Source organism: Castanea sativa, chromosome 8 (genome assembly GCF_040712315.1).
Source record: "Castanea sativa cultivar Marrone di Chiusa Pesio chromosome 8, ASM4071231v1".
NCBI classification, from domain to species: domain Eukaryota; kingdom Viridiplantae; phylum Streptophyta; class Magnoliopsida; order Fagales; family Fagaceae; genus Castanea; species Castanea sativa.
In genome coordinates, this window is record NC_134020.1 from 35,458,378 (window position 1) to 35,476,354 (window position 17,977).

At 37.6% G+C, this 17,977-nt stretch overlaps 1 protein-coding gene across 1 annotated transcript; it reads left to right on the forward strand.

The window, feature by feature from the left end:
• Positions 1–4,247: 4,247 nt before the first annotated feature.
• LOC142608360 (homeobox-leucine zipper protein REVOLUTA) lies at positions 4,248–11,672 on the forward strand. The gene is made up of 18 exons (XM_075780119.1): positions 4,248–5,316; positions 5,619–5,778; positions 6,290–6,375; positions 6,496–6,586; positions 6,726–6,821; positions 6,949–7,062; positions 7,151–7,234; positions 7,339–7,494; positions 7,569–7,643; positions 7,785–7,891; positions 8,042–8,225; positions 8,608–8,796; positions 9,036–9,116; positions 9,618–9,752; positions 10,083–10,417; positions 10,643–10,748; positions 10,897–11,046; positions 11,324–11,672. Exons 1-18 carry the CDS (start codon positions 5,084–5,086, stop codon positions 11,471–11,473), a joined length of 2,532 nt encoding a protein of 843 aa, XP_075636234.1. The 5' UTR covers positions 4,248–5,083; the 3' UTR covers positions 11,474–11,672.
• Positions 11,673–17,977: the final 6,305 nt, after the last annotated feature.

Below are 17,977 nucleotides of genomic sequence, written 5' to 3' on the forward strand. Positions count from 1 at the left end.
TTATGATATCCAGGTCCGAATTGAAATCCCTTCTCTCCTGCGAGATAACCTTCTCCTTTCCTTTCCCCGCCGCCGGTCTTCCTCTACCCTTTTATATTCATCAATACGATCCATAAGACGGCGTACGCCGCGGACGACTTTTTCGTCAAAGACTTTCTTAGGTCATGATCCGTAGGAAGACCCACCTTAAAGGTATTAAGCGCCACCTCATCAAAGTCGCCGTCTATTTCATTAAACATCTCCCGGTATCGGTCGAGTATGCTTTCGGTGTCTCCCACTTCCTTCATGACCATGGATAGCAACGAGTCCAATGGCCGAGGGACTCGCTACACGTAATGAACCGCGAAGCAAATGCCCTAGTTAGCTCCCCCAAAGGAGCCTACGGATCCGATTTGAGGCCGTTAAACCATCTCATAGCCACAGTCCCAAGGCCGGAGGGGAAAACTTTACACATCGAGTCTCGTTGTGAGAGTGCACCGCCATCCTTTGGTTGAAGTGACTCACGTGCTCCACCGATCGGTCCCGGCCATTATAGATGGTAAAGGTGGGCGGGTGAACCTCCCCGGGAAGCCTCCCCTCTCAATCCTCCGTGAAAACGGAGATTTAGAGAGTTGGTGCAACGCCCTACTCATGGTATCGTTGCCCAAGCCCCTAGAACGAAGCTTCTTACGCCCGGGCGGTTGGTGTCGTCCTCCTCACCAGAGGATGTTGCGGCCGGTGGGGGAGCATGACCTTGAATCGTACCCAAGTCCCCTATCCTTCTCTCGAGGAAGAACTAGACGAGGACGGGGAAACCTTACGTTTAGCACGGCGTAACTTCCTCTTCAAACGATTGATTTCCTTGCATGGATTTAGAACCCTCATCGTGGGCGGTGCTACCCCCTCCACGAGTATGGCTAGCCCCTCGGGTATTCGTATGGACGCTTCCCTCACGATCCTTACGATGTTCAAGACGTTCGAAATGATCTTCCGGTTGTGATCCTTGTGACTGCATGGTGAGAGCCTAAGCTGCCATAATATCCCTACCTCTTCTAGACTAGATTCCCACAGACGGCGCCAATTGTAAGTGCACAATTGCACCCGGACCCAAGAACAGTTATGGGCTCAGGCCCAATGAGCCTTAAACAATACGAATTTGTAGAGTGTGGGCTTTAAACCTAGGTTAGAAGTGTGTGGGGATTAAATGACAAACTAAAGATTGCCGCACTGGAAACAACAAGGAATAATGTAAGTAGGCCTCCTCGGATGTAAGCCGAGAGTCGTTCTTATATTATATCTCTCTCTTTGTCTTTTTTCTTTTTAGGTTACAAAAAGTTCCGTCCCCTTTCTGTTCTCTGTCTCTTCTTAAATACTCATCTTTTTAATACTTTATACACGTGTTGCCCCAACTCCTCCCTTAGCCTAGATATTTCTTTTCTTAGTGCCTTTGAACGGTAACTAGAAGTTTCCCTTCCTTTGTTCAAGTGTCACTTCCCCATTAATGCGGCCGGGATGGTAGGTGCGGGGTCTTTAATGTGGAGGTAGCGATTTACCTTTGACATTTTTCCCACATCAGTGCTTCTAGGACATTCAAGGGTTCACCTCCTTTAACCATTGGTCTTGACCGTGTCATTCCCTAACCTTTACCATGAAGTCTCGGGTTCTCTGGTGTCAGTACGAGGGGAAAAGCATCCTCGGCTGGATCTTCGGATCCTCGGCTTATGGGCCGACCCGTAATACTAACAGGCCCTAAACCCAAGAGCAGGTCGGCCTTCCTTAGCATGACCCATCGGCCCATATTCTCATCAAGGTATCCTTACTCCCCACAATACCTAAAAAATAAAAAGATTTTCAAAAATTATACATAAATAACACAAATTACATGAGGTGGCTAATAAGCTGAGCCAAACAAAGAGTAACTATTGGTTTAAGCTTTAAGAATTTGCAAATTTTGTTCTTCCATGAACTTTTTTTTTTGTTGTTTCCTTTTAAAAGTTTTTATTTTTTATTTATTTTTATGTTTCATGGCTATTTTGTGGGGGTGTGTTTTTGATATATCCTATAACTAAAATGTGGTCATGACTTCCCAACGACTTTGGGACTGTTGGGCCTAAAACTCCAATTAATTTGTATTTTTTACTGGATTTAGCCCACAATGGGAGATTCTATAGGAAGTTTAGCTAACAATAGATAGTACAAAATGGTGCTATGATAATTATTTGTTAGAAACGTGGTTGGCCAATGAGACCGTTAGATAGCATATATGCCCCTTTGGGTGTTTGAGCTGGATCACATTGCCCTAGAATGGTGTTCTAATATCTCACTTTTCTTTTGTGCATCTCTCCCTAGAGTTATGTTCCAACCCCCCTTCGTTACCCTTTCCTCCATCTTCATACTCTTGCTTTAATGGGTTTGTCATGATGGAGGAATATCCTTCATGTACATGGGTTTCTCCACTCATGGAGTTTGGATGGCTTCTTAAGTCTTAGTTACGGTTCTAGCATGTCTAATCTCGTATCAGGGGTAAGATCCACATCCTATTGTTGAAATGATTTTCTAGTAATTTGTGTCTGACGTCAAATCTTGTGTTCGACAAGCAAATTCCCCTAAGGCATTGCCTTCTGTTCTCAGTGATAGTGGGATTTGTTCGAATATGCTTGCTTAGTACATGTAGGTTTGTGTATTTGTAGTTCAATATTCATCAAATTTGGGCCAGATCTAACATAATAATGTTCAGCTTAGGCTTGGTAAGGGCCGTACTTTTGCCCTCCTATATAGAATGACTATTGGGTTCCACTTATATTAAAAAATTCCTCTTAAATGTAATTAGAGTGTGATTTGGACATAAGAATTTGATAATCTCAGTAGATTTTTCTTTTTCCTTGTTAAAGGTCAATCACAAGTCTACACTTGTCTATATTTAATTTAAGGTTACACATGCAATCTAATATTTGTATTCCCATGTTTTACAAATTAAGATAGTTTGCAAACCAAATAATGTCATTTGTCTCTCGGTGAACAATGTTTAAAGTATTTTTATCTAAATTATGACACGTATCACCTCCCCATCCACTGAGTGATCGAGAGAAAGGGTTTGAGTCGTGAGATTAACAGCATATTATAATTATTTCTTAAAATAAAAAATTCATTCATATGTTATCAAACATTCTCCATACTCCTAACTCATTAGCTTCAAGGGGAACTCTCTCAAAAGTTATAAAAGCTTTGCCATAATCAAGCTATCAAGCATCTAGGACTCTATTGAATTCAAGCTCTAAGGTATTGAGAAACTACTGCATCAATTAACTAGATAAGAGTATGTTTCTAAAAAAAAAAAAAAAACTAGATAAGAGTATAAGACTAATTTATTATCACTTTTGTTGGTAAACATAGGTTATACTCTAGTTATTATTTTAAGGGAAATGTTAACAAATCTCTTAAAGACATTAGTTTATAAATTTTTTTTATAAATTTGTTAGGGAAAAAGAACTAATTTTTATAATAGATTTTATATTTCTTGTAAAAATTGTATTGAAATTTTTTTAAAATAATTCATTTACAAATATTTTAAATTCCAAGTACATCTATTAATAAAATCATTTTTTAAATAAAAGAGCAATTTTAAGACCACAATTTTTACGGTACAACCCTATCACTTTTCACTTTGATCCACTACTTTTTCAATGCGCTTATGATCAATGGAGTCAAGATTACGACCAAAAATTGAAATAAAGAGGTTATATGTCCAATATTTTATCCAAATTTTCTAAATTAATATTTAGAGTAGTACTAAGGAATATATATATACACGACAAAAAGTTGAAATAAAGAAGTTATATGCCCGGTATTTTATCCAAATTTTCTAAATTAAAATTTAGAGTGGTACTAAGTTAGAAGAGAGTACTAAAATCTGCATAAAAAAAAGAAGAGAAGAGTACTAAAATAATAATTAAATAATAATAGCTAGTACTAGTATATGTTGTAATGTAAAATACAGCAATAAATTAGTCCTGCCAATAAAGATTTGGTTAATTGACCGATGCAGTGGGGCGATTGACAGATGAGGCAGCAATGGTCTAAAGACGTCAATTCGAAGAAACACTAGGGACAATGACGTAAATGCCGCCGTAAATTATAGAGAAATTTTTTTATAAAAAAAACAACCATTGCCTGTTCCTTAGTTTTGTCGATTTGCGTGCAAATCAACTCACTCTCTCTCTCTCTCTCTCTCCTCTCTTTTATTCCCCACTGTTTCAGCTCAGCTCAGATCACTGTCTTTTTTTCTCTCTCTCTCTCTCTCTCTCTCTCTCTAAAATAGCCCCAAAAATCAAAGTCTTCCTTCCAATTTTTTTTTCCTCTCATTTCTTCACTGTTATCTTCTTCTTTCCCGTCATGATTAGGGTTTCTTCATCATCACTCTGTGTTCTTCTCGTTTGCATATTGTTACCTGGTTGTCTCTGATGCTTCAACCATTGGCTCTCTTTTGCCCCCAACACTGACTGAGAGAGAGAGAGAGAGCCATAGCTTTCTTCTTCTTCTTCTTCTTCTTTCCTCTTAAGCTCACTCAACAAGCTCTCTGCATCGGTCTGAAGTGGGTTGCCGAAGGATCTATGTGAAGTTTTTCTTTTGAGATTTAGCTCAAAAACTTGAAGACCTGGTGTTAGTGAGTTTGAGGGACAAGTGGGTTTTCTTTGTTTTGCTGGAAAGTTTTTTTTTTTTTTTTTTTTTTTGGGTTTGGGCATCTTAGTTCAGATTAGTTCAAAATAGTGAGAGATTTCGGTGAGTTTTGGTTGTATCTGTGAGGAATCCAAACTGAACCCAGCGTTTTATTCGTCATAGCAGTTTGTTTTTACATCATCACCGACCAATAGCTGAGGCTCTAGAAGGATAAAAAAAAAGCTGTATGCGTGTGTATGTCTGTATTCATACATGCATAGTGTTAGCCTTTAATCATTTTTTTTTGGCTTTAATCTTCACCAATAAGTTTCTTGACTGTTTAGAAGACGGACTTTACTAAGCTAAAGAATCTTTAGCCTTTTAATTACCAAAGCAAAAAAAAAAAAGTAGTAGCTCTTGAACAGCTTTTTCTTGATTGAGGAAAAAAATGGCTATGGCTGTGGCTCAGCAGCACAGAGAGAGTAGCAGTGGGAGTATCAGTAGGCACCTTGATGCTGGCAAGTATGTTAGGTACACAGCTGAGCAAGTGGAGGCGCTCGAGCGAGTCTATTCTGAGTGCCCAAAGCCCAGCTCTTTGCGTAGACAGCAGCTGATTCGAGAGTGCCCCATTCTCTCAAACATCGAGCCCAAGCAGATCAAGGTCTGGTTCCAAAATCGCAGGTATCATTTTGGGAAACTTGGGTTTCATTCTTTAGTTCTATTTATATTTTCATAAATCTTTTCCTTTTTTGTGAGTGCAACAGTTTGAACTTTGAACCATATGTCTATATTTATGGCATTTCCGAATCTGTTGCAATTTATGTCCTATGATAAATTTGTGGTCTTTTTTTGTGCAAAGACGGTGAATTTGGCCTAAAAAATTGCTTTTTTCAATTGGGTTTGTGACTAATTTAAGTGGGTGTGTTTTAGTTTCATAGAAGGCTGAATGGTTTTTTGGGTTTTATGGTGTTTTGGCCATGCAGGTGCCGAGAGAAGCAGAGAAAGGAGTCTTCACGGCTCCAGACTGTGAACAGGAAATTGACAGCGATGAACAAGCTGTTGATGGAGGAGAATGATCGCCTGCAGAAACAGGTTTCGCAGCTGGTATGCGAAAATGGGTATATGCGGCAACAATTGCATACTGTAAGTTTATGAGTCTTTCTCTTGTAGATTTTCTTTACTTGGTTCCTTGTAGTGGATCTTGTTCTGCGTATATGGTCCATTAGGTGTGTCAAATTGCAGTATGTGTGTTCAAGAATAGGTAATTCTGTTGATCCATTAATGTTGTGGTCTTATCATTTTCAAAGAGAACTCAAGAGTAGGACCAAATTTGAAAAAGGAATTTGATGTGGGACAAAATCTTGTTAAATTTTGCACTTCATTTATTTGTTGGACTACTATTCATTTTCATGTGCAATGATTTTATTTTTTGGCCCCAATCTGCTTGCATTTTGTTCTATTCTTGTAGACTTTTTACTAAGTTTGAACTATTCCACGATTAAGACATTTCAAGGATATTAATGGCACTTGCAGCTTTTCTGGCCTTGGGCAAGTTAGTGTACCTAATTGTGCTGCAAAAGAATTCAGCAATGGCCTTTTTGTTTGTTTTTATCGCTTGGTAAAATTTATTAACCTTTAATTGTTTCTTCTGTAGACATCAGCGGCAACTACTGATGCAAGTTGTGACTCTGTGGTTACCACTCCTCAGCATTCTCTGAGAGATGCTAATAACCCTGCTGGGTAATCTCAAATACCAATGGCCATGAGCTTTCTCTTTTCTCCGCATTATCTGGAAATAAATGTTGTAATTGGTGCTGTTTCTGATTTTTTTTTTTTTTTTTGAAATTATTGTTTTGGCAGACTCCTCTCCATTGCAGAGGAGACCTTGGCAGAGTTCCTTTCAAAGGCTACAGGAACTGCTGTCGATTGGGTCCAGATGCCTGGGATGAAGGTATTTATTTATTTTTATTTGAAAAAGAAATAATTTTTTTAAGAAATCATTTTCTAGTTTATGCAAGTAATAATGATATTGCATATTTCTTCACTCCTGAACCTGAATTAACTAAGCAATTTTTTAATTCTCTTGTCAGCCTGGTCCGGATTCGGTTGGGATCTTTGCCATTTCCCAAAGTTGCAATGGAGTGGCAGCTCGAGCTTGTGGTCTTGTAAGTTTAGAACCTACAAAGGTAAGCTTATTAGCATCTGTAGAAAAACTCCAGACCTTGTCATTTCTTAGTTGGTATTTGTTTTATCAATTGTTTAGGTTCATGAACTGTTTTAATTTGATGTATTTTTTCACAAAATTGTGAACAGATCGCAGAGATCCTTAAAGATCGTCCATCTTGGTTTCGGGAATGTCGGAGCCTTGAAGTTTTCACCATGTTTCCAGCTGGTAATGGAGGGACAATTGAACTTGTTTACACACAGGTAAGCACAAATGGTTGTTACTTTATGTTTCTTCTGTTATCTACACATGAATCTTCTTGTCCTGAGAAAGAACATCAAATTGCTTCAGACATATGCTCCAACTACACTGGCTCCTGCACGGGATTTTTGGACTTTAAGATACACTACAAGCTTAGACAATGGCAGTCTTGTGGTAAGCATGCCTTTTATTATCAAATAGACAATGCACTGTCTCCTTATAAGTGGATGCCTAATGTAATATGCTGTTTATGTGTATTTTGTTCTCTATATCTCAAGGTTTGTGAGAGATCTTTGTCTGGTTCTGGTGCTGGCCCAAATGCAGCTGCTGCTAGCCAGTTCGTGAGAGCTGAAATGCTTCCTTGTGGCTATCTGATTCGGCCATGTGAGGGTGGAGGGTCAATCATCCATATTGTTGACCACCTGAATCTTGAGGTTTGAGTTTTAACAATCAGCTTCTTGGTATTTCTAACCTGGCGTGGAAATTAATTCCTTTTATTTTATTTCAGGCATGGAGTGTGCCAGAAGTGCTGCGACCCCTTTACGAATCATCAAAAGTAGTGGCCCAGAAAATGACTATTGCGGTGAGTAGATTCTAGTTGGTTTGATAATTTAGTTTTTTCTTCTGCATGTGGAGTTCAGTCCAAGCCTTTGAGTACAACCAAATTTACCTACCCTGAAAAAAGAAAATGTTAGAATGTACTGACTAGATACTTTCTGTGAAGGCCCTGCGCTATATAAGGCAAATAGCTCAGGAGACAAGCGGTGAGGTTGTATATGGTTTGGGCAGGCAGCCGGCTGTTCTGAGGACTTTTAGCCAAAGATTGAGCAGGTAGCTGTTTATCTTTATTTCCTGGATTCTCTGCTGCATCAAAGCAGACTGTTGTGAAAGTCATGTCATCAATTTGAGTTATTTTGGCCTTTGACTTTGTACGTTGATCTGTAAGCTATCAATTCTTTATAATTTTCTTCTTTGTTGCAGAGGCTTCAATGATGCCGTCAATGGATTCAATGACGATGGCTGGTCGTTGATCAACAGTGATGGTGCTGAAGATGTGATTATTGCAGTTAATTCAACCAAGAACTTGAGTGCCACGTCTAATCCTGCAAACTCCCTCTCATTTGTTGGAGGAATTCTGTGTGCAAAGGCTTCAATGCTACTCCAAGTAAGTATAGAAAGTCACCCTCATGTCACAAGAGATTTTTAGCAAGTGAACAAAGAAATTTGGCCAGCTATCGCAACTTTTAATACTTCACTCCATTGGTTGGAATCAAAACCTATCTAGATTTGTTTGATCTTAAATACTGATCTGTGAAGTGAAGCCTTATTTTCTTAAATACTTTGGCATTATCGTCTGTATCTTTATGATGGTTATTGTCAAGTTTGTACTTCATCAATATTCTAATTAGCTATAAATTAAACTGAAATATTTGGCAAGACATCAATGTAAGTCTTGAATTCTGAAATGGGTGTCAGACTGTTGGTTGCATCCTGCACATGCATGTATCTAAGCAGTTTTGTGTTTTTCCTATTTCTTTTCTTGCTAGAATGTCCCTCCTGCTGTACTGGTGCGCTTCCTGAGGGAGCACCGCTCAGAGTGGGCTGATTTCAACGTTGATGCGTATTCAGCTGCATCACTGAAAGCGGGCTCATATGCTTATCCAGGGATGAGGCCTACAAGGTTTACTGGGAGCCAAATTATCATGCCTCTTGGCCACACAATAGAACATGAAGAAGTATGCTCCTTTTTTCTTTTCTTTTTTTCTTTTTCTCTTTTTCAATGGTAGTTGTCGTCTCCCCTCCCTCTTCTTCTTCTTAGGTGGGTATTTTGGCATGGATATATAATTTCCCCCGATTAGAGTGAGCAGAGATGTGTTAATCTAGATTTGCTTGGAGAAAGTGCAATGACACAGTGAGACTGGGATAACATATATCACAGATATTAATTCTTGCTAACTCTTGGTGTGCCTTCCAGTTGCTTGAAGTTATTCGACTTGAAGGACATTCTCTTCCTCAAGAAGATGCTTTTGCATCAAGGGACATTCATCTATTACAGGTGCTTTTTCTGAACTTTTTGCTTGTTTTTTTCAGCTTTACTTATTGTTGGTTATGTTGCTTTCTTTTTTTTCCTCAAATGTAAAATCAACAAGTTACTCTTATCTTGCTTAAAAAAAAGTATTTGTTGAAGTTTTAGCATTGATATGCACTAATTTGTGAAATTCTGACATGGTTATATACATTGTGTTGAAATCATGACTTGGCAAGTAGACATAGCAGTTGTGTGGGTTCAGTTTTATTGGAATGCAGAATGCCACCTGATCTGATTTTTTGACCTGAGAATTGGGGTTTTACCCAAAACCTTCACGTCAACACATTTATGTTCAACGGATTTTCCAACTGTTAAAATATTAACGTATTGGTGAATATGTTTTTACTGGATTTTGGGACCTGGCATTATTTAACTTTGTCTTCCTGTTTTCTGGTTGTCCTAGCTATAAAGGGTCAGAATTTGTTGGTTGTATGTGATCATACTTAAATGCCTTAATTTCTTCGGCAGATATGTAGTGGAGTTGACGAGAATGCTGTGGGAGCTTGTTCTGAACTTGTATTTGCTCCAATTGATGAAATGTTTCCTGATGATGCTCCACTGTTACCCTCTGGTTTCCGTATCATTCCATTGGATTCAAAAACAGTGAGTTTATCTGTTCTTCCCTGAATAATCTTATGCTTATTCACACTTTCAATGGTCTATCAATTTCAGATAATTGTGCACAAGTAAAATGTTTGACTGTAGATGAAATGCAATGTCAATTTCTCTGACACAATGAAGTCAGAATTTCTATGTGACAGAACTTATATGTAAATTATATATTGTGATGGATATATCACAAGAGTTTTATTGATTAAAAGCACATGCTTACTCTTAAAAGCCTGAGATAGTTTATCTGAACACTGTAAATCCTGGAAATCATGTTTAAGTAGTCTATTTTTCCCCCTTATGCCTACTGTCATCTTTATACAGAGTGATGCAAAGGATTCATTGTCAACTCATCGCACCCTAGATCTTACATCAAGTCTTGAAGTGGGCCCAGCAACAAACCATGCTGCGGGAGATGTGCCATCGTGTCATTACTCTCGATCAGTCTTGACTATTGCTTTCCAGTTTCCATTTGATAGCAGTCTACAAGATAATGTTGCAACCATGGCACGCCAGTATGTCCGAAGTGTCATCTCCTCTGTGCAGAGGGTTGCCATGGCAATATCTCCAACTGGATTGAGCCCAGCCATGGGACCAAAGCTTTCCCCAGGCTCTCCAGAGGCTCTTACGCTGGCTCACTGGATCTGCCAGAGCTATAGGTGAGTTCTGCTTTGATTTCTCATAATGTGGTTGGGATGTGTGACACTGTGGTTGGCATTGCAGAATCCATTGAATACTAAAAAGTGGATGTTAGCTTCCATCCTGCAAGCAAAAAATTTTTAAGTTCATGATCAACCTATCTTCTGTTGAGAATGCTTTAATATAGGCCCTTCCAATATATTCCTTTGCAAGCTAGTTAATTATGTTCTTTATTTTTTCCCCAGTTACCATATAGGTGCAGACTTGCTGAGATCTGATTCTCTGGGTGGTGATTCGGTGTTGAAACATTTATGGAATCACCAGGATGCCATTTTGTGCTGTTCATTAAAGGTACAGATTCCAGTAGAAAACACACCTTTTTATACTTTGATGGAACAGTTGTGGAGTTTATATAGTGGTTTAGCATATTGTTCAATTGTTGTAGTCTAATGAAATGGTAGTATTATTTATTAAATCTGGATTTTCATTGGCATTGCAGACAGTGCCAGTTTTCATCTTCGCAAACCAGACAGGGCTTGACATGTTGGAAACTACTCTAGTGGCTTTACAAGACATCACACTTGATAAAATATTTGATGAGTCTGGACGCAAGGCATTGTGTGCTGACTTTGCCAAGTTAATGCAGCAGGTGAATTATAAATGGACAATTTATTTTATTATAGTGTGCCATCAGGTTGCTTGATATCTCTTGTCCAGTCCATAATTTCTTCTTGGGGACTGTGCTTGATATACATATGCATATTTGGTTCTTTTCTTTTGGGACCATATTATAGTTTTGGTTCTTAAGTCATATGCTGAACTCAACCTCACCCATCTTTTAATGGTTGCTGAATAGAAACTCCTTGCCTTCAACATTTCCATTATAAACCCATAATGTCTGAATGTTTTGTTTATTTTGATATCAGGGATTCACTTACTTGCCGGGTGGAATCTGCATGTCGACAATGGGGCGCCATGTTTCATATGAACAAGCGGTTGCATGGAAAGTCCTTGCTGCAGATGAGACCACTGTCCATTGCCTAGCGTTTTCTTTCGTAAATTGGTCTTTTGTGTGAACATTTTAGTTGATATTTCCAATCACCCTCCTCATTTTCCATCTTGAATTTGGAATTCGAGAAACAAAAAAAGAAAAAAGAAAAAAAAGAAATGGGCAAAGAAAATGGAAGTTTTGTACTTATTTAAATCCTAGTCCCAGGTTTGCATTATATTAATTTGATTAAATTTTTATAAATGCACCCGAGTTTTTGAGTTGTCCATGTGAAATTTTTCTGGTAGTGAAAGTGTTTACCATTAAAGATTGGTGTTGGAACTTGAAGCAAAAACCGAAATGGGGGGAACAAAGACATGTCTTCTTTTCTATTCAGTCTTTCTCAGCATGCAGTGACTGACAAATTAGCGGTTACAAAAAGCTTTGTTTCCAACTCATGCTGCTGTACATCACTAGTGATTATGTGTTTTTTATTGACTGACTAAATTGGTACGCACGTATATGTATACGTGTCTAGCTACACGTTACAATCTATATGTACTAAAGTACTGTTTATCTGGACCCCTCATCTCCTACCCTTTGTGTGGGTCCTTATGTTGAATCAGTGTGGCCTGTAAAAGTTAGCACAGTTTGCACTGTTAGTGCATTAATTTTGTACTTACTAGGCTTGTCTCTTTAAACTTTAATGACCTACTTTTTTGAGATTTTTCTTTTCCGCCAAAGCCATTGGATATAGGTGTTTGACAGACTGTGTCTTTTTTACAATACTATCATTTCTCTTTTGTTTGTTTGTATGAATTTAAAGTATTAAGTGTTTGTAGTTATGGACTTGTGAGGATTCTGAAAGTACGGTTATGTGCAATCAGCATGCACGCCTGCTCCATGGGATCAGGGTCGTTATAATCTCGATGGGGTTACTGAGTATTCTCTGCCAAGAAACTGATGTCTCTCAGAAGTGTTTCCATTCCCTTTTCAGTTTTAACCTCCCATCATCAGTTTACTCTGTAGAGGTTATGATGAGAAACCATTTTATATCTACATATCTCTCACATGTTACATTTTTACCTTCGCTATGCCCCATACTTTTCTGCCAAGCAAATTAAAATTCGGCAACTCTGTTATGTACATAACTTTGTTTCACAACTCAACAAATTGTGAGGACTGGATAATCACTTTTCAAATGAACTTGTTACTAGCACATTTTTATTTTCGTAACTTAAAGTAGTCAATTAGTTGTGGAACAAGTTTCCCTTAGAGCTTAGTATCAGGTTTCTAAAAAATATTTCATTTTACCATTTTGAAAGTTACTTTCTGTTATGATATATTATTTTATAATACATCTAATATTTCAACTTTTATTTTACTATGCAACACATTAAAATAATATAATCAATAAAATATAAAAATATATCTCACTTCTCTCTCTACTCTCTCTCAACCACCCACAACCACCACCGCTGAGCTTTCTAGTCTCACCACCCACCACTACCAAGCAACTTAGTCACACCACCCACTGCCAAGAAATGAGATTTGCACCTATTATTTAACCACCAACAACCTAGCCAAGATTTTTCACAAAAAAAAAAAAATTACCAGTCAAGAACAGAGCAACAAACCCACCAAATCACCCAAAAATAACCCATTGCCATGGCCACCAATCCAAACATAACCCACCACACCATAGCCAAAAAGAGCCTACAAAACCCACCACCACCATTGGGAAAAAAAATTCACCCCTACCACCGAGAACAAAACCCATAAAACCCACCACCACCTCCACCAACAAAACCCACTATGACCATCACTAAACACCCATGGTTGGACTCACAAAACCCACTCACACCCATAGGAAAAACACCCACAAAAACACCACAAATAATGGCGAGATCAACCCATTTCTCACGGCTTGATCAACCCACATCCCACGATGAGATCAACCCACACCACAAATGGAGCAAAACGAGAGAGAGAGAGAGAGACCCACAACTAGCATGCAGCGGCGGCCTGTGATGGTGGTGGCTTGCAGTGGCCTCTCTTAGTGGGTCCAGCCATGGGTGGCTCTGGTGATGGTGTTCTTGACCATGGGTCTTGGGTTTGAAGAGAAGAGAGAGAAGGAAAAGAGAGAAAAATGATTGAACTAATGAGAGAGAGAGAGAGTCACAAATATCAATAAATAAAAAAGGAAAACACAGTAAAATAATATTTTTTAATGATACAATCTTGCTACAGTTAGAGCATCAGTATGCGGGCTTCTAAATGGTAAAACATGGTATATTTTAGCATCAAAGCACAAATAACACGTGTAACTCGAACTTTTAATTGCAAAATTTTTTACAATAGTGCTACAATATTGTTTTACTTTTATGACGGTATTGTAGCATCTTGTATAATATTATATTATTTTTTTCTCTATGTGAGCCACTTAGTTCTACTTCTTCCTCTCTTTTTTCCTTTTTTTTTACTTGATTCCTCTTTCTTCAGTCCTCACTTCTCACTCCCTCTCTCACATCTCTCTCTCTTGTTCAAAGCTCGCCACCAGAGTTGGGTTGGATTCAAAGTAGTCACGGCATGGTCATGGCGTGGTGGAGATTGGCGTTTTCTCTGATTTCTTGCTATGGAATTTTGTCTTTTGGGTTCGGATGGGTTGGATTTTGGATTCCGATGGGTTGGAGTTTTGGATTCTGATGGGTTTGGGTTGGATTTAAATTGGTTGGTTAGGTTGGCATGGTGGGCAGTGGGTTGTTTGATTGTTTTCGCTATTGGTTTGCTAGGTTTTTGGTGGGTTTTTTTTTTTTTTTTTTGGTTTTTTTGTTCAGATGAGATTTTGGTGGGTAGTGATGACATGGTGGGCATGGTGGTGGCATGGTGGTAGTGACAATATGTTTGTTTAATGGGTTTGCTGGATGTTTGGTGGGTTTTTTTTTTTTTTGGGGGGGGGGGGGGTTCCAATGGGATTTTGGTGGGCAGTGGTGGTGTGGTGGTAGTGACTAGGTTGTTTGATTTTTTTTTTTTTTAATGGGTTTATTGGGTTTGTTTTTTGTTTTTTGGTTCTAGTGGATTTCGGTGGGCAAAGGCAGTGGTGGCGTGTTAGTGATTGAGTTGTTTCATTGTTGAAAGAGAGACAGAGAGGCTATGACAAAAATTAGAAAGTGAAGAGGTAGATAATTTTTTATTATTTTATTGGATAATTTATATTATTTTAATGTGTTGTATTTTAAAATAAAAATTGAGATGTTGAGTGTATTGTAAAATGATATGGTATAATAAATAAAGTTACTTTTGAGATGGTAAAATAGAATAATTTAAAGATATCGGATGTTAATACTCTAAGCTCTTACTTGTAAGAGGTTACTGTAGTAAGATTATAAAAAAAATTACAATTAGAAGTCTGGGTAATGCATGTTTTTTGTGCGTTAATGCTAAAATATAGCATATTATGAGTTTTAGAAGCGGAGTACTAATGCTCTTAGACTAGTTCAAATTTCGTGGTATGTCATATGTGCCCTATTAAAAGGTGGTGGAATTTTGTTTCTAGCATTGCTAAAATATATGGATACACCTTGTTGAATGATTGAATCAACATCAATGTCAGAAGCAGAAGCAAATCCTACAATTTCTCTCTAGAAATATCTATTAGGCATCTATGACCATGGCTTTAAAATTCCGATTGAATCAGTAGGTTGGATCGGGTTAATTCTCTACTGTCCGGGTTGGTTTTATAACAGAAAAAAGCAATTTAAGGGATGGAAATGTTCGATGGTATTCAGACTTGTTGATCCCAGAAATTGTTCACAGGTCAAACGATTCCTACAGATTTAGGTTGTTGATAGTCACTCATCTTGATTTGTGTCGTCGCTGCTTGTTTCCTTGATCTATGTTGGAGCTCCTCACCAAGTCCATGGTATTTCTGGCTACTAGCATTGCTACCATATGCAATGCCACATGGTGACAGACCAGGAGTAAGTGGTCTATAGGACAATGCCAATGTTTGACAATTTTAGTTCAATAATGGTGGAGCACCAAAATGAGTCGTCCCAAAAGTTTTGGTTCAATAATCTTCTCTTTATGTTCTTAATTTTTTTTTTCAAAAGACCCTTTTAATCTTGTACTGGTCTGAAATATATGTACCTGTTGGACTTGTGGAAATGGTTAGCATAAACTGAATAGTCTGATATTTACATCAATATTTTTCTAGGGGTTTTAGTACATAAAATCTGGGGGCCGACATTGAACTTTTCAGCTGTAACGGCTACCACGGTGCAATTTTGATCACTTTGTTATGGACATTTTGATCACTTTGCCACTGAGTCACTCACCTAAATGGTCTGTCCTAGGTTTAAAAAAAAATCTTGTGCCTGATAGTAAAATGTCTATACTTAATTGTTGGGATGTTTCACAAGGGAGAGAGTGTGTGACATAAGAAGAGATTAACGAACTTTAGAACAAAGTGAAGAATGAAGATCCATTTTTAACCACTTTTGTAAAAGGATTAAAAATGCTGTTCATTAAAATTACATTCTATTTTGATGTCCACTAAAATGTTGAATAACATGTTACTTATGCAAGACATACTCTTAGACAACATCCATAAAATGTCACGATTAGGTCACTAACTTCTTGTCCTTGACGGTGCACACAAAAGCTATGCTCCTTTATTTGTTGGTGAATTGTGAGATAAGGAATAATTAATTAAGCCCATGTCTGAATCCTCTATGCAAAATGCATTTCACAAATTTTCTACAATGTGAAATGCACGTTGCCATTGGTTATCCTGAAATGCATTTTCAAAAGAATGCATTTTGTATAGCTCATTTTCTGTGAAGTAAAAATGAGAGCCCACAAATTTGAGTCTCATTTTGCATTCTCGTTTTGATTTTCATTAGATTGTGTGAGTCTAGCAAATTCTTCGATAAACTTATCCAATGTCTCTCGCTCCTCCGGTGAGTGCTTTAAGGCGCGATCCATGAATGTAATTATATTTGTTTTGTGAATGAATCTCATGGAAGTTGCCCAATGTGTGCCCATCCTAAACGTGGGCTTTAGAATACACCACTAACTCAGAGGTTAAGGTAGAGAAAGGAGTTGCCACTTGGTTATAAGTCCAAGAACCAAACGTGACCTCTATCCAAAAGTCCAACTAAATCGAAACTTAGGTCCAAAGTTAGGGTATGGGCTTGGGAAAGTATTATAGACCCAAAGTTCGCATGATCGAATAGATCAACTTCAACTAAAGAGTAAAGATACTAGTTCATGTTTAATTAAGGAAAACATTAAGGTGGAACACTACCAAATCATACAATTAATGCACAGGCTAACATAGATGCACATCACATCATAAAAGGAAACATTTTGAAATTTTATCATAGGAAAATTAGTAATTAAGTCAAAGCAATAATATGTACACATACTAATCAAACTTGTTATAGAAGAATAATATGTTTACATATGATTTCACCTATGGTGTCCAAAGCATCTCCCCTTGCTTTGCTTCCTCTATAGCAACATCGCTACCCCATGGCGGCACTCGTGTGTATAAATTTGATTTCGCTACTCCATCGCTACTCTCTATGTGTGTATGTTTAGTTAAATAATTTCTTCCACTTTGGCAAATATATTGCTTTATAAATTTGATTTTGGTTTTTATTTTTGGGGTAGAATGATCAAAAATTGATGAGAGCCATAAATGAGCTAGTCAATGTCACTCAACTATAAGGCTTTTGATGCGAGCAGTTAGAGGGTTTGAGTTTGTTAGTTTATTTATCTCTTTCTTATATGGGTTCACTGTGGAATGTTCGGTGCTTTTTACACTTTGAGAACTACTTGTGCTGTAAATGGTTAGTAATTGTAGGAATTAAAAATAATGGGAGCTGTTTAGCAATTAGCACCTTCTTTTGTTAGCAAGTGCCTTAGTTGTTTTAATTTTTCTTAATTAGTAAAATACTATTTGATGGATTCAAATAAGCTTTGTAATAATTAATTATAGTTTTTGTTTAGCTGTTACTGGTAATTGCTTTTCCATTTAGAGCAATTAGGCTGTTTTTGTGGTTTTTAATTTAAGTATTTCCAGAGACCAGCGCGTCTATGAAAATAATGGAGTACATTGTTGATAAGCACTATATTGAAATTGAAGCTAAATTTGTTAATAAATGATGCTTTAATGTTATCTATTAGTGCGTCTTTCCTTTCTTTAACAGTCAAGTTCTATAGGAGATGCAATTTCGCAACTACTGAAATCCCATCATTAAGGGTTTGTTTCAGGTTTTAGGATATTTATATCACGATGTTACAATTTAATGTCCCACATAGCTTAAGTGTATGCTTAATCATGTGTATATAAATTCTTGGGTACCTTTCCCTTGCAAGCCAGTTTTTTATGGTGAGTTCTATCAAATAATTGGATTAAATGAGTTGCAATGAGTTGCATCATGATGAATAGGGAATATAACTAGATTAGTGAATCCAGCAATTACAGAGTTGAAATTTATTTGGATCTCCAGCAATTACAGACATAAAGTGGAGGGTGAGACAATGTATCAGTTAAATTATGAATTACTTGATGCCATTTACCATA

Bases quoted from the DNA above. Each gene is read 5' to 3' on its own strand.
- LOC142608360 (XM_075780119.1), top strand. From the start codon at position 5,084: ATGGCTATGGCTGTGGCTCAGCAGCACAGAGAGAGTAGCAGTGGGAGT. The intron at 5,317-5,618 runs GTATCATTTTGG...TTGGCCATGCAG, and splicing joins GTCTGGTTCCAAAATCGCAG to GTGCCGAGAGAAGCAGAGAA. The intron at 10,749-10,896 runs GTACAGATTCCA...TTGGCATTGCAG, and splicing joins TTTTGTGCTGTTCATTAAAG to ACAGTGCCAGTTTTCATCTT.